Source organism: Barbus barbus, assembly GCF_936440315.1.
Source record: "Barbus barbus genome assembly, chromosome: 1".
Lineage (NCBI taxonomy): Eukaryota > Metazoa > Chordata > Actinopteri > Cypriniformes > Cyprinidae > Barbus > Barbus barbus.
This window is the reverse complement of record NC_136729.1, coordinates 15,483,140-15,509,833: the sequence shown is the minus strand read 5'-3', so window position 1 is coordinate 15,509,833 and position 26,694 is coordinate 15,483,140. Positions and strand designations below refer to the sequence as shown.

The 26,694-nt window shown below is 37.0% G+C and overlaps 1 protein-coding gene across 2 annotated transcripts; it reads right to left on the bottom strand.

Moving 5' to 3' along the window:
* Nucleotides 1-403: 403 nt before the first annotated feature.
* On the bottom strand, nt 404-26,694 carry LOC306886690 (tetraspanin-18B-like). 2 transcript variants are annotated; one of them, XM_079443997.1, is made up of 9 exons: nt 26,503-26,694; nt 15,238-15,323; nt 4,684-4,779; nt 4,062-4,256; nt 3,342-3,416; nt 3,158-3,256; nt 2,919-3,080; nt 2,495-2,578; nt 404-2,241 (listed from the first exon to the last, which is right to left on the bottom strand). In XM_079443997.1, the coding sequence occupies exons 2-9, from the start codon at nt 15,238-15,240 to the stop codon at nt 2,194-2,196; spliced, it is 762 nt and encodes a 253-aa protein (XP_079300123.1). In that variant the 5' UTR covers nt 15,241-15,323; nt 26,503-26,694; the 3' UTR covers nt 404-2,193. The 2 variants fall into 2 exon arrangements, with proteins under 2 accessions (XP_079300123.1, XP_079300124.1); XM_079443998.1 differs by having other exon boundaries at nt 15,247-15,323.

The window sequence follows — 26,694 nt, the reverse complement described above, 5'->3', positions numbered from 1 at the left end:
CAGGATATTTATCTTGTACAGCCTGAGGCAGGGTAAGCAACTGGTAACACTTTTTTCCCCCATTCATTTCTTTTTCTGTGAACTGTAAACCACTTTCATATTAAGTAAGTTTTATAATTGGGCTTCCTAGATAATCATTTTTAGTATGAAATATGTATGCACCACTCTGGAGTTATGGGTTACACTTATACTTATACTTATACTTACACATATACATTTCCCATAAATTCAATAGTCCAGTGTATTGACCCATTCTTTAAAGCCATAATTGGTTTGTGTAATATTTAGTAGCCTATGTGCTACAAAATTAATGTTCTTGCTAAAATTTGCTATTGGAATAGCCATATTCAAACGGTGATGGGAAACACAATGCAAATAAGCACTGCAGATGTTTTATTTTTTTAATATCATTCAATGTCATGTGCACAATAGATACAACACAAATACAGCACAGTTTTGCTAAAATCACATAAAATATTCATTGTTGCAACTCACAAAACATTACTTTATAGAAGCTGCTGGCCTCTTGGATTTTATACAGAAACAAGCACACGCACAAACCAATCTTCTCTGTTTCACAGACACACACTCCCATTCACACAGTGTAGTTTTTTAAGCATGGCTCTGGAGCAGTGGTGAACAATCTACTGTAGATGAGAGGTAAAACATCTCGGTACAAATCAGTCTTTTTGTCATCTATAAATATTCAACCAAATATCAGAGCAAGGTGTCCTCCATTAACCTTAAAGGACTGCCATAGATGCCACCCTTAATTTACGAATGATTTCACAAGTACCTCAAAGTCCCAGCTGTGAAGTACGATACATTTTTGGCAATTCTCAGATATTCCAACATACAGTGGGGAGAAAATTTATTTTATCCCCTGCTGATTTTGTACGTTTGCCCACTGACAAAGAAATGATCAGTCTATAATTTTAATGGTAGGTTTATTTTAACAGTGAGAGACAGAATAACAAAAAAAAACCAACAACAGAAAAATGCATTTCAAAAAAGTTATAAATTGATTTGAATTTGAATGAGTCACATAAGTATTTGACCCCTTAACAAAACATGACTTAGTACTCAGTGGCAAAACACTTGTTGGCAATCAGAGAGGTCAGATGTTTCTTGTAGTCGGCCACCAGGTTTGCACACATCTCAGGAGGGATTTTGTCCCACTCCTCTTTGACAGTGGGGATGGTGCTCTTGGGGTCATTCCTCCTCCTCCAAACACGGCGAGTTGAGTTGATTGCCAAAGAGCTGGATTTTGGTCTCATCTGACCACAATACTTTCACCCAGTTCTCCTCTGAATCATTGGCAAACTTCAGACGGGCCTGTACATGTGCTTTCTTGAGCAGGGGGACCTTGCGGGTGCTGCAGGATTTCAGTCCTTCACGGGGTAGTGTGTTACCAATTGTTTTCTTTGTGACCATGGTCCCAGCTGCCTTGAGATCACTGACAAGATCCTCCAGTGTAGTTCTGGGCTGATTCCTCACCGTTCTCATGATCATTGAAACTCCACGAGGTCAGATCTTACATGGAGCCCCAGTCCGAGGGAGATTGACAGTTATTTTGTGTTTCTTTCATTTGCGAATAATTACGCCAACTGTTGTCACCGTCTCACCAAGCTGCTTGGTGATGGTCTTGTAGCCCATTCCAGCCTTGTGTAGGTCTACAATCTTGTCCCGGACATCCTTGGACAGCTCTTTGGTCTTGGCCATGGTGATGAGTTTGGAATCTGATTGATTGATTGATTGCTTCTGTGGACAGGTGTCTTTTATGCAGGTAACAAACTGCGATTAGGAGCTCTCCCTTTAAGAGAGTGCTCCTAATCTCAGCTCCTTACCTGTATAAAAGACTCCTGGGAGCCAGAAATCTGGCTGATTGATAGGGGATCAAATACTTATTTGACTCATTAAAAGACAAATCAATTTATAACTTTTTTTGAAATGCGTATTTTTTTTCTTTTTAATTCTATCTCTCACTGTTCAAATAAATTTACCATTAAAATTATAGACTGGTCATTTCTTTGTCAGTGGGAAAAATCAGCAGGGGATCAAATAACCCCCCCCCCCCCCCCCCCCCCCCCGTAACAACATAGAGATGGCAAATATATGTTTTCTTTTTTTTTTCTTCCATGCCATGCCATGTTCTTCCTCCTCAAAATGTCCTTAATGCACTGCATGTTAAGATTACTGGATTCCCCTAAACAAACACATAGCAAACACCATGGCAAAAAGCTGACGGGAGAGAAAGAAAAACAAATATAGTTTAGCAAAGAGTTCAATGCAAATAATCTTTTAAAATACTTCTATATTCTACATTCAATTGAATATAATTGTGAGAAGCCCATTTCATGGCAAAGACACTTCTACTCTATCCACTAGATGGCGATCACAACCCATAGTTCTTGCAAAACAATTTGTCATCACATTCTAAGTGTAAAATCATCACATCGTACTTCATTATTAAAAAGCAAAATCATAACCTTACTTCAATAGTCAGCACCACAATAGCAAGGGCTCCAGCCATATAGATGTATGTCTCAAAATAGTCCACCACTGCTGAATAACAGCCCTGTTTCCAAGAAGTACACGTTTTAGTATGAGAGAACAAAATGTTGTTGTGAATTTCTAATTTATTACAAGCTACTGATAGTAATGTAATTCCAAACGGGTTAGAATCGATGTGTATATATACTAACAGAAGAGTAAATATGACTCAGAAACTCAAAAATCATTCATTTTCAGAGCTATTACTTAGACAGGGTCATATACCACACTGTCCTTTCTCCAAAAATAACATATGAACTGCCTTTTGATTTTCATTCTTTTTTCTGCTCAATTTCGTGATATGCATTTCTTTTTGCATATTAATTTCCATTTATTTACTAATTTGTACTAAACTCATTGCTGACCTTGTTACGGATTGGCATAATTCCCTTGAGACACTCCTCCTTGCTTATCATCAGATCGTTCCTCTGGCAACAGACCTCTGGCACTAGTCTGCTGGGGTTCAGTCGTCTGAAGAGGCTCTGATCATCAAAGTCTTCAGCACTGTTCACTCCACAGCAATCAAACTATGAAGACACCAATACCAAGTTAAACGCCTTCAATGCCATTATTGTGTTATATTTTGTGCAGTATGTTATCATACTGTGGTCATAATGCCGTTCCATGTGGAGGTGAAGACATCAGTGCTATTGGTGCCTTGGTAATGTGTTTTCAGCTCCTTGGTGAAGTAATCTCTGGTGAGCTGTTGATCCACAGATAGACAGTAGTAGTGAGAGCAGAGGTATATTACACGTGGCTTGATGATATCCAGCTATAATAATACTCACGTGCTCCCGGAAAATGAATGCCAGAATGGCCACCGCCAGCTCTGCTAGGAATATGACAAGTATGAGCATGAAGAACTGTGGGAGAAAAACAGGATATTTGCATCTAAATCAGATGTGAAGTACTTTAGATGTCTAAATAGGAACAGGAATTCACAATATTAATATACTTCTGACTGATATTGAGAAGCCAATTATAATTTTCATGTTATAGTCTATTTTAAAATGTATATTATTCTGTTTAAATAAGTTGATCATTTATATTAGGTGTAAATCATATCCGAATCAGATGTGAAGTACTTCAGATGCCTAAATATGCAACAAATAAGCATCATTAGGTGTTACACACATTGCTTTTTGATGCTAAATAGGGATGCGCAATATTAATATTATTCTAATGCTGACAAGCCAATTAATGTTTTAATGTTATGGCTTATATTAAAATATATATTTTCTGTCTAAATAAATACACATAAAATAAAAAAACAAGTGTATTTAGGCATCACAACATTATAATGTATTTTAATGTATAATTAATGTATTATAAGTACAAAAAAAATTACATTTATTTTGATATTTGCTAAAGATCAGTGTCATTAAATTATTAGAGTTTTTAAAGATTGATTTTAAGTGAGCATTAGAAGAGAGCAGAAGTCATCTAAAATGTACAAATAGGGGAAATGAGAATTTACAATTAATATCCAATAAAAGAAAATCCCATACAAACAGTAGAAGACATTTATTTTCTCGTATGGCTCCGCAGCAGCCCAGAAATCCCAGTAGGAACAGCATCCCGCCCATGATCAAGATTGTATAGACTCCAGTAAACAGGAGAGGGTTGGCTGCCACAATCTCCCGGAAACCTGTCGGATCCACCAGCACCCAGATTCCCACCCCTAGAAGGAATGCACCTCCAAGCTAAAGGAGGAAAACATGGCTTAGTATAGATCCCAGCACAATATAAACACAAAATATTTTATGAAATATTGAGCATATCAAAGCTGACTGATGCTCAGTTTTTTATGGAACAGCACATTTTCCCACAGGTAGAGAGAAATTCATGAGGCTGCTAAAAACATACAAAACAATGGCCTGCACTCTTAAAAATAAATGCTCTTTATCTCCATCTCCATCACCTTTTCATTCTTTATAGTGGAAGAGGTTCTTTAAATTGGTTTTTGGAAAAACTTTTGAAGAACTCTTGAATGAAAGGTTGAAAAAAAGGTTCTTTAGGGAACCCAAAACGTTTCTTCAATGGTATCACTGCAAAACTCATATTTGGAAGCTTTATGTGTATAATTCTCTCGTGCCATTCAAGACAAAGTAAGAGAAAGAAAGCACTTACAAAAATAAAGAAGTTGAAGATGAACATGAGGTACTTGATGCAACTAAGACAGTCCCCCTCCATACTTGTGCCTCTTGCTGAAGCTTCTCCTTGCCCCTGAGGAAGCATCGTAAGAAACAAAGAGAGCCGTTACTCCACAGGAGATTTGAATGTCACATGCTCCATTTAAAGACAAGTCCATGAGTCAGCGTTGTCAGTAACTGGTGGGCTTTTGTGTTTTTAAGCTCATTCAGTGAGATCATTTTGTGAATTTGTCACTTAAATAATACACTGGCATTGACAAAACACACATTGACAGACATATTGTGTTCAGGCGCTCCAGATGAATAATGCCACATTATGTATTTCAAAGAATGACTGGCAGCTCCTGTAATCATATGCCTGAAAATATAACACAAAAATGGACGTAAAACAGAATTCACAGCATTTTCTCTATAAAAATATTTCACACCGACTGCTCATGCATGTTACGTGCTGACTCGATGTACACAATGAGTTGTTTGCAAAGGGAAATATGGAGGAGGAGTACTGGAAGCAGGCAGCTTGGCTAAAAAAACACCATCAGGACTGCTGGAGCACATTTGCTCATCTTCACACCAGGAGCAATACTCAGCCAGCTAAATAAACGTCCTTTCAGTACTCCAGACCGCAAGTTGTGTGCCCGTCTTTCTCTGAAATTCATCTTAGCACTCTAGCTCTTTTCTGCTTATATGCTCCAGGTGTTTTCAAATGATGTTCCATCACCTGTGCTTCTTTAATGATGCAAATTTCCCTTTCCTCTGCTACGAGACAATACAGAGTGCATGGTGTACAAAAACACTATTTGAGGGTGCTAATACAACATAATGAGTGGTCAATTTAGATTCTGGTTGCCTGAAATTAATGATCATTTTTAGCCTGTCCTGCATTTATACTCAGTATCCTGCTTTTCAGCTTTGTGATGATAAAGAATATCTGTTTGATGCTTTTTCCTGCATGTCTTTTTAGAGTAATAAGGTTGATGGTAAGTGCTCCCTCCGTGAAAAGCTAAAGTGTCCCTTGCTGACAATGCACTCTCTATAATTACAGGCCATTAGGGGAATTTAGGTTAATGATGGTACAGTTCTTCATTAGTGCATTGGGTCCTGAGCTCACCTCCCACAGGTAGCTTTAACTTTGCTACTGCCTCAAAAACCGGCCCTTGGGATCAGGTGAAGCAGTAGTGCGTATAATATCAGACAGACTCTCATATTTACTGGTTTGCTAGTGTCTCGGCTAGCATTCTGCAGCTGTGGTCCCTGTAAAAATAGCTCCAAACAGCTGGCCGATTTCACGGAAGCTGATTGTAGATACCGTGGCTGCAAATAATTCCACCTCTCTTCTCACGGAACGGTTCAGGCATAATTCAATAATCCCCCCAGCCTGGTTTTTCCAAAGTAATTTCCTGTGCAACACTGCGAGTCAGTCAGGTGTTATAAGTGGCGGAATGGAAGGGACCTTGGGAGCCCTGCTAAACTCGGTTAACTCGCAGGTGGGTGAGCAATTTTATTTGTATGTGTGTGGAAAGTGGGTGGTTGGCCATATCAGTCTTCTTAGATTAAGACCACCAGCCTCAGAAGGTTTGAAGGCTCAGCCCACAAGTCTCGAGGCCATTATCACAGAGCCACAGCCGTCTTTTTATTGAAGTCTTTTAACCTCATCGCAACAATCCAGACACTCCAATAATGAACAAAAGGAATTGCATTACATAAATTAATGGACCGTGTACATTTTTTGTTTGTATCTTTGTACTCTATTTAATTAATTTACTTTTGTCAATAGCGTTGCTTTGCTTAAACGTCATCTGAAGGGCTCCAGACTGCATGCAAAATAGTCAAAAGCCACTTTTCCACGGAAATTACCAGGGAACCTTTTTCCAAGAAACTTTTTTTTCCTGAGCGCCCGGTGATTGCCTGGAGCTTACATCTCCGAAATTGGCCAAGCACATTTTCAAATAGGCGCTGTCTTTAGAAATAAACTGCAGATTTAAGTTTTAAACAACTACATTCTTACCTGAAATACTCTTAAAACTACATTTCATGGCACAATAACAGTAATATTTAAAAAATGTATGCAAATAAATATTGGTTGAAATACAATTCACGCTCAAGTCCCACCCCCGAAACTTCCTGACCTTTGAAAAGTTCTACCTCGTGAGCAGGAATTTTATGAGGGGCAAATTTTTACCCAAATAGTCTGATTTGTAATTTTTGTCATCAGAAGAAGTGTGAATCATTCAGGGGTGCATTTCCCAAAAGTATACTGTAGTTAGCCAATGGTTACAAGTTCTAATGTTACCAGCATAGTTCAACAATTTTGTGTTTTCCGAATACATATTGTAGTCCCAACAAACATTCGCAAAGAGCATTGCAAATTTTTGTGGTTGGAAAAACAGCTCTGTGATTCAAACTGTGGATATGCTACAAATTTCCTGCATTTTCAGGAAACAATCGTGAGCGAGTCTCTGCAACTATGGCAGTGTTACGAATGGATTCATGTGTTTCTAGGGAAACTAAATTGTAAGGTGTGTTTTGGGGTTCTATGTCATGTTCTGTTTTAATGTCTTGTATTTTGTAATTGTTTCATGCTGTTAGTGTCATGCTTCCCTTGCCCTCTTGTATTCCTGCTATTGGTTCCTCTGTTCAATGTGTCATGTTCTGATTGGTTGTCCAGGTCATGTGTCTTGGTGCTCATTGGTTGATGTGTGTCATGTGATCTTCATTATTTGGTATAAGTAACCATCATGTTGCCATTGTCTCTTGTCGTGTATTGATGTTGTAACCTGCTGTCGGTGAGTCTAGTTTGTCCATGCCATGTCAAGTCTGTTCAAGTCAAGTCTCAGATTATGTTTGTACTTTGGATCACTTTGTAAATAAAACTGCACTTGGGTTCTCACTACGCTTGCCCTCATTACAGAATACACGACCACTACCATGAACCCAGCAGTTGCCCTCCTTGGACTATGCCAGGGGAATCGTCCCATTGAGCATTATGTGGAGGACTTCTGTTCTTTGTGCCAATTAATGGACTTCAATGACATGGAAAGACATTTTCTGTTTTGGCCTCACAAAAGAAATCTCTTTGATAATGCCACATCAAACACCTCACTGGACTCTGGCTAAATATATTGATTTTGCGCTTCAGTTAAGTGGTTCCTTACAAAAGTGTCTTTTTGTTGAGAAACTTTGAGAATGAGAGCGGGGACCCCATGGATCTTTCCTAGATGGATCCCTGTTAATTGTTACGGACCAATTTATTTTCTTTTTGAGTAGGGGTTTAATGCAGTTCATAACAGTTAAGCAGAAAGTTATGTCATTGTTTGGGAAACACACCCCAGAACCATTTCACAATTCATTCAAAAGTATGTTTCCATGCAACCAAATAATCAGTTTAAAATCACCTTGTTCAAGTACAAGTTGGCTCAGTCAATCTGGTTGAGCTCGATTCAAATCAAATTTTGATCCAGGGTGAAAGGGGTGGTGTCTTAATCTGATTCAAAGTTGGTAGCACACATGCACAGTGCAGTGATGTTTATGGCTTACAAACATGCGTGCGTATGTTTATGTGTTATGATCTGGTCAGTGGTGGTGACTGAATATTTGCTACATACATACAAAATGCTTTTCTAACTTTTTTTTTTTTTTTTGATAGGCCTATCATCAAAGCAAAAAGTCAGTTATGCTAGCTGTAGCTCTTGTGACTTGTGGTGTCTTTCTCTGTTTCTGAATGTGGCAACTGATGTAATGCACATGTGCTGAACATCGAAATAGATGTAATGCTAATGCACACGTAAACAAATATGAGAATCTGATTGCAGTGTTTAGGGTACATAAAAAGCACTTTCAGATTGTGAAGTGTGATTGAATTCAATCAGATAATTAGTGCATGTAAATATACCTAATGAAACAAGTCATTATCCAGGTAAATCTGGTTTAAAATTAATGTGGATATGTTAATAGTAATTAAAGATTGATAATCAGCCAAATTTTGTTGTAGTTAATGGTATTCTTAAAAATTAATAGTAAGAGAATCTTTGTTTGGGAGTAAAACCAGAAGATACGTGACATTAGAACCACAATCAACTTTTTTTTTTTTTTTCTTAAACAAAAAAATAATCTTACAAAACAGATTGACCTTTATATGGCACCAATAAATTCAGGATCACTACAGGAACTAAACCGCTTCTTGATCCAGTAATTCTACAATTTGTCACATAAAAAAGCCATCTGGCTTCTGTTCAGTTAAAACTCAAATATCTGCATATCAGATTATACAATCTTGGATTTATTGCTCACTGAACTCAAAAAGCACCCAAAAATCTGTGTTTTTAATGCAGAAGGAACCTCTTGAACTGTAGAGGGGAAAAACACTGCACTGTTAGAGCAGTAGATGAGAGTCAATGACCGAGGAGATAGTGGGGCAGGAATAAGCTATGATTTCTGCATCCAGCTACAGAACACAACCAATCACACACCGCCTCTGCCTCTTGCAGAATAAATCAACCTGTCACAGCTGCCTGGAGGAATCGTAGCATACACATGAAGTGTTTTTACACAGCTCTGGCAAAACATTGAATTCACGATGCACTCATCCATCACAAGACAGCCTCCAACTGGGTGGTACAGCTGAGAGAGAGGCAGTATGGAGGATCTTCTTCATCCACTCCTCAGATTGTGTGTAAACACTTGTTATAAGCTATTTGAGAGCGACGTGAGGACATTACTCTTCAAACCATCTGTGCATGTTTGTCTCAGCTGACCCATGAGATCCAGCCTTGGTGTAAGATCTTTCCATCTGGTTGGTTTCTTCTGGTTGTGAAGTACAAATTGCTTAACAAATAATAACATTAGGCAACATGTTTCTGATTGAAAGACTACCATGTTTTCTAAAAGAACACACATGGAAAAACTGCACTTAACTCTATTTTGCTAAAGGATGTCACACCTACCGATTGCCTTTGCTGAAGTCTTGCTGTCTTTTGTTAGAGGTCTGTCACATTTACCTATTAAATATGGAAGAGGGGTGTCAGACTAAAGGACTGCCTCTGACATTTCTCTCCGATTCCCTGTCATGAACTGCAACGCCCATTTTGGCAGCAAATCAATCTGAAGCTCAGTGAAACAAAAACAGGAATATCATACAACCAACAAACTATTGCCTGAATTAAGATGCAATGGTAAAGTATGTTTACTGGCAGCTTCAGTGAGAACAAACAAATATGGTTACAAAATATATTTTGTCATTTACTCACTTTCATGTCGTTCCAAACCTTTATTTGTAAAGTAAGTATTTTAGTATTTTTTTTCAATAGCATCAAATTCAGATGCACAATGATCATTTGTCTTTAAAGGGTGAACGCTGACCGATTTTTTTAATTTTCAGTAAACTATTTCTTTAACCATAAAGCCTACTACATCATATTTGATACACAAAGTTCTGAAGCCTCTAAATTAAAAACTTGATCAAAACTTTGCTGAAAAACCTGATTGACACTACTACAAGCTTTCTGCCATCTGATTAAAAATGTATACTTTATCAAGTAAAAAGCCTTTTAGTATATTTCTAAAATTTTGTATAATTCTAAAGCAACAAAGAAATCAAGTTATAATTGTATTGCATTTTGTGTTTTTCCCCACAAAAAAAACGAAAACTAAACTAAAACAGGCTTAGATCATCTCGCTACCTAATATTTGGGAGAGTGACAACTGATAATTCTACATTTTATGTAAGACGCCTGCTATTATTTTATAAAGATCTCATTTATTTACATTGGAAACAAATATCAGAATTTGTGTTTTATGAATTTGTTTTCAAAAGTTTCAATAAACATTTAAAACAGACAGCATGCTTTTAACTTTTCTCATAACTGTGTCAGCATGGGGCTGATTTCAGTGGAATATATTGAACTTGAAACACTTTAGCACTGAAAAGTCTCTATTTTGCATGTAATAACACAAAGAGAGAGCTCAGTCGAAGTTTAAGCCCGATTTCAAACGTTCCACACTTCTTTAGACAATTCTCTTCAACGTTTCCTTTGTTCATAATGACGAAAAGGAGGTGGAAATGACAATACTGAAAGAACACAATACATCAGACTTTAACATTGATAAGCCACATTAAAAGTCACACTCTTTGTAATATACATTGTTAAAATAGGATCTATTGTTAGATGTACGGACCTCTCTGTATCTAGTCCTTTTGACGCAACCAAGTTGATATTTTTGGCATACATTCCTGAACTGAGACTGACCTTGTAAAGACTGTATTTTACCCCTGGGGAGCTTTTTCTTTCTCCTCCTGCTCTTCTTATCCAAGCCCCTAAACTGAGGTCAAAGGGCTATTGCTTTTTTACCTTTGATGATAAGTCACTGCAACAAATAATTCAAATAAATGGCATGGCATGATATTAAATACATACAAAAATATATTATTTTCCTCTTATGGGTCTCAACTGACAGGAACGAGAAAAAATGTTGTGGAGGAGGGTGGAGGAACGATCCATATTAAAGAGCAGAAGTCAATGGTTGCTGCGCGAGGTGAGCTGAATGCTAAGCAGACACCTAAAGTGAATTTATAGGACTTGCCTCTCCTCTTTAGACAGTTACTGAAGCCCTTGGGAAACGGCTGTATCTGAGTTACCATCTCATGTGGCATTGGAACCATACATCATAACCTCTGTATTAATGAACCGTGCTCTAGTGCACAACCAGTCAGTCAATGAATGCTACTCTGTTTCTCAAAGGAGTATATTGAGCTAAAGGGCATCACTTAAAGGAAATAATTTAGTAAAAAAGTACGGTTACTTTTAATGTGATAGCATGTATTAAATGATACAACACAAAAATATTGTAATATAAGTAGTTAATTTCAGAGCATGCACCAGTAAACATTGCTATTAACCATGGCTTTCCCTTCGCAGTCCGACGTCTTCAATCATTCTAGAGCATGCTGTATCTGAGGATGATGTTTCCGAAGAGAGATGCCTGTGCATCTAATTATGTCAGCACCTCAATCTACCCAAGAGAGAAGCATACACCAGTGCTAGAGCCAATCGATGCATTTAGGCTAAGAACTGATCTGTTGATTAGTTGCTGCACCAATATTCTCACCGCCTTTTCTTTGGAGATAAAGCTCATCAGTGATTCTTTAATCCCTTAGTTCAGACTATTAATTACCTGTATTTAGACTATTAATCACCTGTATTTGGACAGTTAATCACCTGTTATGTACTCCAAGTTGCAATGTAACAGAAGTAATGACAGTTTCTTTTTCCCATATTGTGACATACTGTACATCCGAGTGAAACGGATTATCGGAAAACAAAAAAAGATGTAGGACGGAAACTTGGTTCTCTCCATCGGCTGCAAGTGACTGGATGGAGGCAGATCTGAATGTGTCAATTGTAAGAAAATGTATGATTTATGCAGACTAAATGATTCTAGAAGTCCGGTATACATCACCTGTCATTTCATCAAAATATATATTTATAACACTAATTGAAAATTATCAGAAAAAAACATTGGGTGGAATGAATCTTTCAAAATAAAATGCATTAGGAAAACAGATGTGGTGAATTTACACTTAATGCTCACTGTAAACTTTAGAAATTTTGATGATTTAATGACTTCATAATCCTTCATTAATTTCATGTATGAGATGTTTCATCCACCATATTCCCATTGGTGTTCAGGAGCTGTAACTCTGATCCTCACTAAATGCTATGACCTTCAAATGATGTGTTTTGACTCAGATGTAAGGTCAGACAGACAAAACTGAATTTTTTAAGAAAGTGCAAAAACTGACCCTAAAATACATAAGAGATCTGTGTTTTGGTCAGTCCTTTTAGCAGAAGTCCACAGCATTATGCTGTGAGCGACAAAAACATGGTGGATATTTCAGGACAAAGCACATCAAATCTAACACCTAAACAAAAAGTATTTCATCTGGAAAGATTCAACAAATACCATAGAATCATCTAACTAATGGGATATATAAAATGTGAGAATTATGAAATATTTTAAAAAAGTGAAGTGACATACTGCCAAGTATGGTGACCCATACTCAGAATTCGTGCTCTGCATTTAACCCATCCAACGTGCACACACACAACAGTGAACACACACACACACACTGTGAACACACACCCGGAGCAGTATTATAATTATAAAATACACGCAAAAGGGTAATTAGAGAAGTTTATATCAGTTAATCAATGTATTACTAAATAAACAAATATTAGTACACAAACAAATATTCATATTTCTAAATTAGACTCTTAATGGTGGTTATCCACTAAAATTCTCTATTAGACTAGAGTAGATTAGTGCTAAAAAATGCCAACAATAATATTTTTTGTAATTTAAGTGCATTATAAATGAGATGTACTGTGCTCTCTCTCAATCTTTCCAGTTTGTCCAAAAATCCTCACTATGACAACAAAGAGAATAAAAATCCTGAAAACATGCAAAAAGGAGAGTACATGATCATTAACATCCTCTAGGTATTACCATAATGTTCCCAGCTCTAATTATTCTAAAAGGAAAGGAGGCTGTTAGTGTTGGAGGGCAACTGAGTGCTATCTGCTAACTGATAGATACTGAACTGTGCTGTTCTTCAGAGGATACCAGTTACAATCCAAGAGCAAGACATCTGCCAAAAGACTAGTACTATTAAGGACATGCTGAGAATGATACAAACATGTACATGAAATTAGGTGGGTGTCTGGTTCCCTTGACAACATGGAATTTCAGGTATAGTCGCAAATGTTCACATTTTAATAAACTTTGAGATTGCCAGACACCCTTATGGACATGTAACCTCAAAAATACAAGCTTTCAGTAATTAAAAGCATGAACATGATAAAAAACTTTACCATTAGCTATATTGAATGTCTGTTAACACCCTGTTGAGATTAGGTTTGACAGACTCAGGGAGCCAAAAGAAAAAAAAACAGGGCAAAGCTGGAGGGAGAAGTATTGATAAAAAATAAAAATAAAAAAACATTAGAAACCTTCTCGCACAAATACTTTACTCTTGCACCATCTGCTCTAAATACTAACAATAACATGAATGAAGCAATGCAGAACAGTGTTAAAACACTTCAGACTGAGCCTCTGTTTTGAGAAAGTTTAGTATACTGGTGTTCAGGCTCCTTCACATTTTTGCACTTCCAAAGGAAGGAAGAGGAAAGCACTAGACAAAACAAGTGTTAACAATGGAAAAAGGAAATTTTATGCCATACAAATCCAGTGATTAAATTTACCCTTGTTCTTCTTGTACATTCTCAGAGTGTCTGAATTTAGTAAAAAAGCCACAATATACTCAGCATGAGAACAAGATATTTGTTCAGTGTGGGAATGTCTGAAGTTGCTGATAGTGGAAACCCTGGCAGTCAGCATTAAAAATGTATTTTCAGATTGCTCATAACTAGACACTTACAACACCTTCAAATGGAAAATCTAGCGTCTGTTCTCTATTAGCTTTAATTTTCTTTTTCAAGACTTCAGGCTGAAGGCAACTGCCACTTCTTTGCATAATGTATATAACAAGGACAAATTCCATGCAAAATCTTCCATTCCTAAAACATCTTAACCCTGTAAAGCCTGAAACATAAAATAACAGTTCGTTCAAATTTTTGATTTTTTTTAATAACAGTTTATTGAAAATTTTGACAAATTTTATTTTAAAATTGTGTAGTTTTTATTATATTTTATACAACAGGCTTTTATAGCTCATTTAGTCTGATAGGAACATACGGAGCCCATACTCAAGGAAAAAAAAAACACCTCAGTTTTATTTAGAGGCCCAAACTGAGCTGACTAAAAAAGTCTGAACTACCAATCAGAGGGCAGAAAGAATGTAGAGCATTGCGTACAACAGCAATGTTTTGATTATGTTGATAATTTAGTGGCCAGAAATTTGTGCAGCACCCCTCATCATGTAGTTAAAATATACAATTAAAATGTTATAATAAGCAATAAGGTTGTCCAACAGCCAGGTGAGTTTCAATCCTTCTCCACTAGCAACCTGTTACTCACATAAAATGATTGCACTTAGAAAACAACAACGATCCAATCAATTCCCAATAGACAAAAATCAAGTCTCTCCCTGCGTTTTTTTTCTTGTTCACTTGGATATACTTCACAATAGGGAAGAAAATATGATCACAATTTTCTCTTTCATGCCAACTTTAAATGATTAGGAGGAGCATTTACCATTATACTGTCAATATGGCTTGACAACCATTAGAGACAAACTATTGATTCTTCCAAGAAACTATTAAAGGAGAAGGAAAGTGAACTAAATTATACTGGGGAACACCGTGAAGCCAAGATCAAAATAAAAGCTGATGGATGATGAGGGTTTTACGAAAACATGATTCTTTAGATGGAAGGTTTTTGATACACAAACAGGCAGTATTCCCAAGTTTAAATGTGCGGTTTTAAAATTAAGAATCAACTGAATGTTAATTTGCATGCTGACCTTAGTGACAAAAGCCATCAGATTTTGATGGCATGATTAAAAATGATTCCATACCATATGTACCTGTAAATGTCTCTCCCTTCCAGCTGATGGTAAGCGTGGTGCTTTTCAGAAATCTGCTTCACACTTCTTCTCTGAGACTGTGGATAAATGTGCAGAAAATGAAGAAATCATTATTTCATATGTTACTTATAAATGTCATACAAATTATTTTATTAAGACCTCATACTCTCAGCTCTCTTTAAAGCTTGCAACCATCTTGCAATTAGTATTCATGCATGTTTTTGGTGCTCCAAGTGTGAACAGATAGATGTCTCCTCAGTTCCCCTCTGAAACAACAAGATCATCCAACAAAGACAAAGGCTTCATTCTTATAATCTGACCAGTAACCTTGAGACCATTGGTGGCTATTATGAACAATGTTTTCACTCACAAAAAGAATTTCTCCAGAGGCCCTCACAAGCAGTTTATCCAGTTTAACCTTCAAGCTCGATGATGCTTCACATGCACAGTTCTTCAGAGAACCAGAATATTATTAACACACTGATTATCAACTAGGACGCCACACAACTGAAACAATATAAGGCATTTGTGTCCGGAGTACTTAATGCACTGTGTAGAAAACTCTTTGTCAACCTGTACCCTCTGAGCGCAGAGCATCAAGAGCAGATTAGCCATGGTGGGGAGTTCGTATAGGGCATGGCGCTAAGGGACTGAAACGTTCATCTGTTTCCATGGAAACAAACAGAGTGGAAAATGGAGTACCAATAAAATGTCGCAGGAAACTGTCTGAGGTGCACAGAGCCAACCAGATCACATCAAAGTGTTACAATGAAATGCTCAGGAGAACCAGAATGAGAAGGCAAAGGCAAAGGCAAAGCTGAAGTTGATCAGACTGGCAGATTTCTGTTTCTGCATTGAGATTTTTTATTTTACCAAGTAAAAAATAATAAAAAAATATTAATACCATTAATTAATAACATTTCTATCTATCTATCTATCTATCTATCTATCTATCTATCTATCTATCTATCTATCTATCTCTCTCTCTCTCTCTCTCTCTCTCTCTCTCTCTCTCTCTCTCTCTCTCTCTCTCTCTCACACTCTCTCACACTCTCTCACACTCTCACACTCTCACTCTCACTCTCATATATATATATTAGTCCAAAAAAATCATGTCTAAAATTATAACTTATTTACTTATAACTTAACATATATTCTGTTGAAAAAAAATCTGATAAAAAAAAAGATAATCTATATTTTTATTATATTATATTTTTATTATTTTAAACAACATGTCACATTTGACTAATTAATTCAAGAGTGCATTTTCCTGAAGAGGTTTATATTTTTAACAAAATTTCAAAACCACACATCTTCCTGAACATTAATTCTGCTTCCCCATCCATATTGATCTTTGCCTGCAGTAACTTTCCAGCTGTCACGCAGCGGAGTTACATCCTCCGAAAGCCGTTCAATTCTGCGGGCACCACAGCCTGCCATGCTTCACAAACTGTGAGAAATGATTATTGAGAAAGAGCGGCACATTAACTTTACCATGGCTGGAACACAGTGTGATGACTAACTCAGCACTCATTACCAAGACTTGTTTCCAGCTGTCATAAGGCCTTCAGTGGCAATTCAAAGAATAATAAAAGTGAATCTGACTGTTTTGATTCATTTCAATTCGGCAGAAAACATGTCAGCAGTTCAGCTGAGGAATGTTTGTTTTTCTGTTGTAGGACACATTTGCCCAAGTATTCAACTATTATATAATACAGTACATATGCATTTAATACACATAATTATATACTATGACATTAAAATAGGGCATTTTGAAACAGTTATGCAATTATATTATTGTGCATATTTTATTTTTATCTAGTGATTAATAAAACCATATTATCCAAATCATGGAGGCAAATCATCCTTGTGCAACAGAAAGGACCAGTGTTAATTTAATATTATTTTTATTTGTTAATATTTTAATTAGCTTTTTATTTTTTTTATATCCTCAGATTTATTCTTGATTTTAGTTTAATTTTTAGTACTTTTATGTGCTTTAGTCACATTTATTAGTTTTTTTGTTTTCAGTTTTAGTCATTTCAGCTAGTTGCCAAAGCATTTTCAGCTAATTTTCGTTTCGCTTAGTTTTTTTAAGTTTAAGTGTTGCATCTAATATTTATATTTTATTTCAGCTTTATTTAATTTGCTAAAAATGATTTCAGTAGTTTATAGGCAGCCTATCCATGAAGAGATTGAAATGATGCGCACTGGGATTTAAATCATGTGCTTTGCACTCAACTTCCATGCCTTTCAATGTTATTTGATGGCGCCATCTAAGACATTCTGCCATCTGAACACTTTTCTGTGAGGCTCTTTGCACTTTAAAATAAGCCTGAATATCTCACAATTTAAGTAAGGCCTCCCAAAGGTTTTGCAGGGAACAAGTTGTCCTCGCTCAGTTCCTGCTGTTTCATGACAGGTATCAGAGAAAACCTTAGGTATGAAAGGGGAGCACTGAAGGCCAAACTCTATACCCCAAGGACATAATTATGTGCGGTATACCTTCAAAGTACATGGCAAAAACACTGAGGAGCCTGGCTTCTCTCACGGCCTCTGGAGTCCATTCCAGTATGGCAGGGGCAAAGGGAATCAATCATGACCCATATCCATCCACTTACTGAGCACAAAGCTATTTGGCTACTATACAGTACCTGGAGTCCCATACACAACTGAAGCTCAATGTTTGAGAAACACTCCTGGCAGGACACAGAATCGGGCCATGGAACATTTGTCCAGCTTTGCTCTCGGAAGGAGCCGTTCACTCTTTTTATGTTATCATTTTTTTTTCTTCAAAACAAGCCTAGAGTGCATGGCTGATACACTATTTATACCTTCGTAGCGTCTTAGATATTTGGCACACCTGTGAGGACCCAATACACACAGTTCTTCTCTTCATCCCTTACAATGTGCTTTACATTCACTAAATGTAGCACATTTACAATCAATGATCCACTGATCTCCACTATCCACTCAACAGCATGTTTGATCAAATAACACACATACAGCTAGCATCACGATTAGGTATATCAGTCTCTTGGACGTTTCAATAACAATGACTGGCTCAACAATTCCTTCAGCATGAAGTCACTGGGCAATGCAGTGGTTCAAAGTGGGTGGTGTGCTAGCATAAAAGACACTTAGAAACATCCAGGGATTGACTAGAAATACAAAGCACCAAGAGTTTTCCCTTATGGGGCGGTCGACTTATGAGCCAGCTGTTGAAATCAATTTATGTAAATACACAAAGATTTCAAGGGAGAAAAAGTTCCAACATCTTCTGGCTGGCCCACAGTGCAGTTACACTCCCTCATCGAAATACACCAATTTGGGCGGCACATGTGATCAAATTAATCTAATTATTCTCTAAATAACACAATATGGAGTCACAATATGGCCATTAAAACCAAAAGGCTGTGTTTTTATTTGCTTTAATTAGCAGTGTTTTCCATTGTTTTGCCAACTGTTTCTTTAATTAATCTGATAAAAAGCCATTTATTCTGTAATTTAATAAAATGAACATATTGCCCATTGTTATGTGCAAACTAAAGGCTGTACAAACAAAAGTAAATGTTTAAATGCAGTTTATATGCTATGTATTATGTGCAAATAAATCAAGTTTTAAAATATAAATGTTACATTATAAATTAAATGACACTTGACAGCTAATGTCATTAAATTAGAAATGATGGTAGAAAAACAAATGCACCAACTCTTAACTGGCAAGAATGAAACTCACACATTATTTCCTCAACATTTCTTTGTCCTGTAAGAAACTTCTTACTTTCATATCCCATTTCTAGTTATAATTCCATTACAATTACTCTTCTCATAAAATATCAATCGATAATGTCCAGGTATCATAGACCTCTTCAGACCAGACATTTTTCACATTTTCTACATTGACTTCTGAAGAAAATTATTCAGCAGAATGAATATAAGCATTGTAAAATGTGCAAAATGGACAGTAAGAACACCACATTCTTATTGAGTATTCTCATTCAGTATTATCAAATGAAAAAAAAAGCTTCAAAATCAAACAAAAACTTCCTCTACATCTGCACATATTATAAACATACCTGTAATCACCAGACTGATTATCACAACTAACACATTTTCACTTTTTTTAAATGCATTCAACCGCCATAGACAGCATTAACAGCAGTCAATGGTCCAGCAAGCTCTAAAAGTGCAGGATTACTTTCCTACACTGAAACAGATATTTACATGCATATTACGCTTATATCATGAGGGGATACACAAATGGTCAGTGGTTGCAGAACAGCACTGAAGCAGAAAAAGAATAAAAATCCTGTCATTCACAGACTTTTCATTTTCTATTTACAGCTCGGGTGATTCAAACACGAAAGACAGAACTAGCAACCATGAGACACCTGGAAAGACAAAGAGGCAATACCTAAAGGGAAAAGGTGTAGGCACAGACTCTCCGATTTATTTACTGCATGGCCAGATTTCTTCCCAATGTTTCATTGTCTGAGATGTTCAAACTTCCTGAGGGAGTCAGTGTGATTTATTACTGCACTGGTCAAAAACAGCAGCTCTGACTTCAGTTTGCACAGCCTCACAGCAAACGGCATCTACCCAATAAATGGCCTCTGGGAGAGAGTTCATGCCACCTCATGAATGCAAATTCAAAACATTAGATTAGGTACGTAATTGAAGGCCACAGTACCATAAAAATCAATAATCATCATCGCAATGAATGTACAACTTTGACTGAAATTGCACATCTGCTATTTCTTGTCTAATATTGGTTGGTCTGCGTAGTCTGTGTTCGGGCCGAGTTGAATTTCTAAGGTGAACACATACCTCACAACAATCAAGCCATCTGGGCCTAATGATTATTACAAAGAGTCTTTCTTCACCAACATGAAGCTCAGCTTCTATTAGAGCACAGTAGGACACAGTGAACAGCAGTAAAGCAGCATGTCTAATGAATTGTGGAGAGCAGTTCCTCACCCCTAATCCTCTTCTTTCTTTTATTCAAGCATATGGAGTGTGGATGTGGTATTTTTTAATTATAACATCACTTTAGTCCACAAGGAGTGTCAGATTGGAATTAAAGATAATTTTGTTTCATTGCAGAGCTAAACAAGACAGCTATACATATTGAGAACAATGCTGTAAAAACAAAAACAAAAATGCAGATAGACAGAAAAAAAGAGAGAGAGAGACCGTGCGGATGAAATATTCTTGTGGCATAATGTGAGTCCTGCCATTTTCAAATTTCCAGGTTACATAAAAATGGACAACTATGGAGGCAGGGTAAATTACTGAGCCAGTGCAGAGGTTTGTGGAGAGACTGATGACAGATGAAGGCAAAAGTACTGTATGGACCAAAAAGATTTTTTTACAGAAACACAAAACCAAAGTAAAATTTTCATTCAGCTGAAAACCAAACCCAGAAATAAGGTTTTAGAAATTACAATTGGGTAATTTGACTATGCTGTTGTTCATGGTGTTGGGTTCTTATACGAAAAATTGAACAAATTTTTACATATTGGTACCCTAGCATAATTTTCATTTATGGTGATTTCTGCCAAAATCACACTGCAAGTCAGGACAGCCAAGGCTATGGACAATATTAAGTTAATTATATATGAAATTGTATATGAAAGTTTGCCTAAATTTAGAATGTACGTTTTAAATAATTCATTTGATTTTTTTGTGTAATTTCCTTCTTTCCTTTCAGTCAAAGTGGTTATTTTTAATTAGTTCAGACAAAATAAGAGTGGAATTTTAACATTGCTGTTATCCATAACAAAAATAATCAGCCAGAATTTTAATATTGGTGCATTTTATAATGTGGCCAGAGTGTTCAGTGAATATACCCATCAGACAATCCTATTTTCTATTTTATAACTAAAATAAAATATATGGCACAGTTATGAATGACAATCACATTACTGATGCCTTAAGAAGCCTGGGGGTTGATGATGAAAAACAGACATTTTTGAAACTTGCAATGGTTTAACAAATTTGATTACCACAGAAAAATGCAAGAGCTTTGTGGTTTACAGGTACTGATATTAACACCGGCTCAGATGAACTCCAACACAGTTCTATAACAAGACAGCACACAGAGAGAGCAGGGTTCTGGCTTGTGTTCTCATGATCAACACAGAGCATCCTCCACCTGCTAACAGTCCCAGTACATTAACCTTTATGTTAATGGAAAAAGTCTGGTCTTAATGTCCCTAGGGGTTTAAAAGTTAACTTGTCTTTCAGTACAATGTAAACAACGGTCTAAACATTTATGCAACCAAATAATCTGAAAGCAAACATGAGTCTCTATTATAGTTGTCAAGGTAACCAGAGAGACCAGATAGGGCCCAGTCAAAGCACTGGCAGGAAAACTAAATATGTCAAATTATTAAACTCCATCCGGTTCTGCTGAGACTGAATACAAGACAAAGCAACATTAATAGCCATTAGCACTACAGTACAAAACCCAAAAAACACCCTCCTGTTATGAATTTTCACACACATCCAGGAACACCTGCATCCCATTATAGCGACTAGCATCCAAAACACAACCTGCTGATCCTTTGTTAATAAAAAATCTCTTTGGTGACAATCTTTTCATCTTTAGTTTGCTTACTAGCTTGTAAGCTAGCAAGTGTGATTCCAAGTTAATTACTTCTAAACTTTAGAAGTACATTGATGTACAAAACTCATTTCACTTGGAAATTAATTTTGTGCATAGCGAAAAAGGTCTGTCAAAGAAAACAATTAGGGAGGGACATTATTCATAGCTTACTGATAGTACACATTAAATATCCTGCTGTATCAAAGCGGTTTTGACAGAAGGCTTTCTGGCACCACCTGGCCATTGTTCAGTATGCTGCAGACATCGACAACGAAGCCTGCAACCATTACAATGACTCCAGAATGTGGAGTTAATGGTCCTTTTTTCTTTATATAAAACAAGAATTTTAGCCTAGTCGTATTTGTTTTAGCAGATTTTAGTATGATAGATACATATATAGGCTATAGTTTAGATGGAGATATAGATGATAGATGGATTGATGGATGATACTAGATATGCTGTTTTCTATTTTATAATTTCTGTAATACTATTAATGTATGAATGTATGCAAAATATACTTACATAATGCATACAGCTCTGGAACCAAAGTAACACCTGAATGCAGTCAAACACTCCCCTGATCAGTTCCCCCTGCTAAGCCTTTAGAGAAAGGCTTTGACTGCAGCTGAAAAACAGGAACAGATGGGACTTCTGCATGTCCCTGGACATTTCACCGTGACTCCCCACAAAGACACCAATCTACACATATATGCGGTGTGGAATGACAGAACTGCCTCATTATGAAATAAAATTTGGTTTCCTCTCTTTTCCTTCCTAATTAGCCAATGCGCTGCATGGTGCAGGTCCCTGACTCGCATCAGAAAGTAAAAATGAACACAGACACCTGTGAGCTTTATCCACATTCTCAACCACATAAGGACGCATCAAAAGCTTTTCAGATGGGCCCAGGAGAGGCCTCAATGCACGGCCCCAGCCTTTACAAGCTGAAATCTGGGGATCTCCTGGGTCGCCATTGATCATGGCGGGGGAAGAAACATCACAAATGCTCACAGGTGGAGCCCTGGACAAAGAAACTCTTGGTCTGTTGGAGATGTGGTCTGGTGGGAAGTGCACATGCTCTGACATGTTGCATAGTGTGGGGTTGTGCAATTGAGAATGCTTTCTAAATTCCAATTAAATTCCTGAATTTGAATTGAAGTCGCAAACACAATGCAGAATTGCTATTCGACTCTGAATCTAAGGAGTGGTATTACAATGAACTGAAATGTAATTACAATAAGCACAGGTTCACAAAAAGTTGGTTTTGACAAGACAAACCTTAGGACTTTATGGACAATGTCTTGTTTGAAATTTTAAATATTGTTTGTTTATGCCATCTATAGAAATTTGTTCTTTATATGTAACAAATTTATTGACCAGTGAGGAAGAAAACTTGATTTGCAGAATAACATCACCCGTTGAATTTCTGAATTTAAATGAATTAAATTCCACTTCCTTTAATTACAATCAAGCTTCTTTTGTTGTATGGCAATTCAATTCTTAAATTCTGACTTTCTCCAAACCTACCGTGGCGGTGCCTGTTTGAATTTGAACAAAAATGAAAATTGTCATTTACTCATTCGTATTTTGTTTCAGACCTGCATGACTTGAAAAACTTTCTTTTGTGAAACACAATATGAGACTTAACTTTCATTGTATGGAATAATGCAATGAAATGATGCAGATGATGATTGAAGATCTCATTCTACATGACACCCTTCTTTTAAGTCATTCAGGTTTAAAACAACACGAGGCTAAGTAAATGACAGATTGTCCCATTAAGTGGACTTTTACACATAAAAGGACTTTTAACCAACGAGTTGTTGAGAGAGAGAAGTCCATGCGGGGCAATGTGGGAAATTTAAATTGTTCATTTAGGACATGAAAAGAAGAAATACAATTCTGCAGACTTCAATATATTTTTATTAAATTAACCAATATTTTTATTTATCCTGTGTAATATGTTAAAAGTAACAAACCCTATGAGTATAGCTCAGCAAAGCTATGTTTTTCATCAGACATTTAACCATAATTATACAATGTAGATGAAAACTAGCATCAACAGAACATAAATGAACATAAGTAGACAGTAGGCATTATATTCTGTACTGTAACTGGCACCACAGGTGTACTGATGTACTCAAGTCACTCAAGTGCTACACCTGTGGTGCTGTTCTGCTCTTCCTCGCCCCCTGCCAGCCACAAAGCCTGACTAAATCCAACCATTTTTGACTCTGACAGGTTGTATAATTGACTTAAACTGTCTGAGCCTGTTTTAAAAGGGGAAGTAGTGGCCTAATGGTTAGAGAGTCGGACTCGTAATCCAAAGGTTGCGGGTTTGAGTCTCGGGCCGGCAGGGATTGTAGGTGGGGGGAGTGAATGTCCAGCGCTCTCTCCACCCTCAATACCATGACTGAGGTGCCCTTGAGCAAGGCACTGAACCCCCAACTGATCCCCATAAATGGCTGCCCACTGCTCCGGGTGTGTGTTCACTGCTGTGTGTGTGCACGTTGGATGGGTTAAATGCAGAGCACGAATTCCGAGTATGGGTCATCATACTTGGCAGTATGTCACTTCACTAAAGAGCCATTGTTTCTGATGGCGATAAGTGAAATTGGTTTTATGCTGTAAACAGCAAATACATAGTGAGAAAGGTCTATGTGTTGGCACATCAACCCTTCCACACCCTTCTTTATCTCCACCCAGTAAATGCATTTAATCAGTTTAATCTCTGAAGGGGAATCAGGTCCTGACCGAGCTTCTCTTCTCCTCTCTTTCAGACACTTTTCTAATCCTGCAGCCTCCAAATCAGCCCCTCACCTGCCAATCAGCTCCTCCCCAGCGCGACTGCTTCTTTTAAGTGGCTTTGGCGGTCTTAACTAAAACCAGAGGATGAATAGCAATAGATATCAGAGGATGATGGCTCCGGCTGCTTTAAAAGGGATTTTTTCCTGACATCTATCTTAAGTTTAAATGGCCAGTCGATTTCTGGAAGTATGGATTTGTGACAGAAGTGTTGTGAATGACAACACATTGCAGGGGTATTAGGAGTACTGAAGAACATGAGTCTGAAACTGTGTAGGGTGGGAAAAGTGGGACATCATGTAAAGCACGGCAAATAATGATTGATTATCATTTAAAAATATCATTTAATTTTCATAATGGGCAAAAAACAAAAACAAATTAATGATAATTGGATGATGCATTAAAAAAAGTACTACTTTATCTTAAAATGTTAGAGAACATGGGACAGAAGCTTTCAGTCTAAAAGCCTCTTAAAACGGTTCTGATGGATTCTGATCATTGTCATAAAACAGTTAAAGCCTGAATATTAAACACAACCCCATGTTCCCATGGCAATTCTTAACTATTTTACGCTTTGGCTAATTGGTTGGTAATTCATCTGAATTTGTACGATCGTATTGGTACATGATCATATGATCTGCTCATGCCCCAGTGACAGTTGTGTTTAGTGGTGGGCTTAGGGGCTGGCCTTCCTGCTTACTTTTTTCTAAAAATCATACAAAAATTTACACAAAATCGCCACCTTGTGAAATAGCTATGTTTTTCTGTGTTGGAATATTTTATAATAGTCTAACTATAGCTGTACTGCACAGATATGAAATCACAGATTAAAACTTCCAGTGGAAGCTTGCTTATAGTTTCTATAGTCCAAGTTAGATATTTATGGTCAGCAGCTGGTCCAAGATGAGGTGGACTACCATCTGGTGGGAAACTGACCAGGGAAATCTTGATCAAACTGGTTAGACCAAGGTGGTCACCTTGCACCAATAACAAACCAACATGTTCCACAAAATTATATTGACCGCCTTCATCTGATTATTTCCACTTTTGTCATTTTTTGTAGTTCTAAAGTTGCAGCCAACAAACCTGCCCCCTACTACTGATTTTGCTTATGATCACTTTACCTGAAAATGGCAGTACAACTGGCACTGGGAATAGTATGAAGAGGGAAAAATGAGAAATATAGCTGGATTGAATTCAAACGCACAACATAATCCCAAAGAGCATGTGTGAGGTTGGCAGCTGCCAAATGGGATTACACAAGTTAACCAAAGCAAAAGTAAAAACCCTTGGCTCCCGTTATGATTACTAGTCATTTCAGCCACAAACATAGACTTCCTTCCAACAAACAAAACAGTCTGTATTCCGTCTTCAAAACACATTGCAAATGACTTGGGTTACACCCAGAAGTCACGTGACATCTCCCACCTTGTTCTATGCAAACGGATAGCAGTAATGTTTACCTGATGATCAAACCTGTAAACAATCCTACTGTAATTCATCTCCAATGTAGTCTATAGACATATGAGGCCATGTGAAATGCTCTTATCATTATATATTTTTTGTTATCAATTTAAACTAAAACAAAAGTTGATAGCTAATTGGTTTCTTCAGGTATAGTTTCTTTTATAGAATCACAGTCAAATTTAACAGGTTTCAATGCAAGGTAGTCAAAACAACATAAATAAATAAATAAAAAACTGTTGTTTTTTATCGAAAGTATCCTGTGATATGTTTTCGTAAAACATGTCCGCTAAGAAACTTTCAGATCCTCAGAAATACACACGCGTCTCCACAGTGCTGCTTTCAGCGTGATGTTGTCTGTGGTATAAAACACCTACCGTGCTTTTTATATCCTCGCGTGTAAGTACAGGCGAACTTAACGAAAACTCCGTTATCCAAGAGAATGAAAACGTCCTTAGGATTCCTTCAACTGCTGTGTGAATGTTTGGCTTCGTTTATTCATTCCTCTCGACAGCACTGAATCATTCCGCGGCACTGACTCCACTCAACACTTCGCTGTGCTGCTCTCT

Excerpts from the sequence above, each read along its gene's own strand:
- LOC306886690 (XM_079443997.1), bottom strand. Across the intron at positions 3,417-4,061 it reads ATAAATGTCTTCTACTGTTT|TTCTTCATGCTCATACTTGT; the intron begins GTATGGGATTTT and ends TTTCTCCCACAG. Across the intron at positions 2,579-2,918 it reads TTATGCCAATCCGTAACAAG|GGCTGTTATTCAGCAGTGGT; the intron begins GTCAGCAATGAG and ends TCTTGGAAACAG.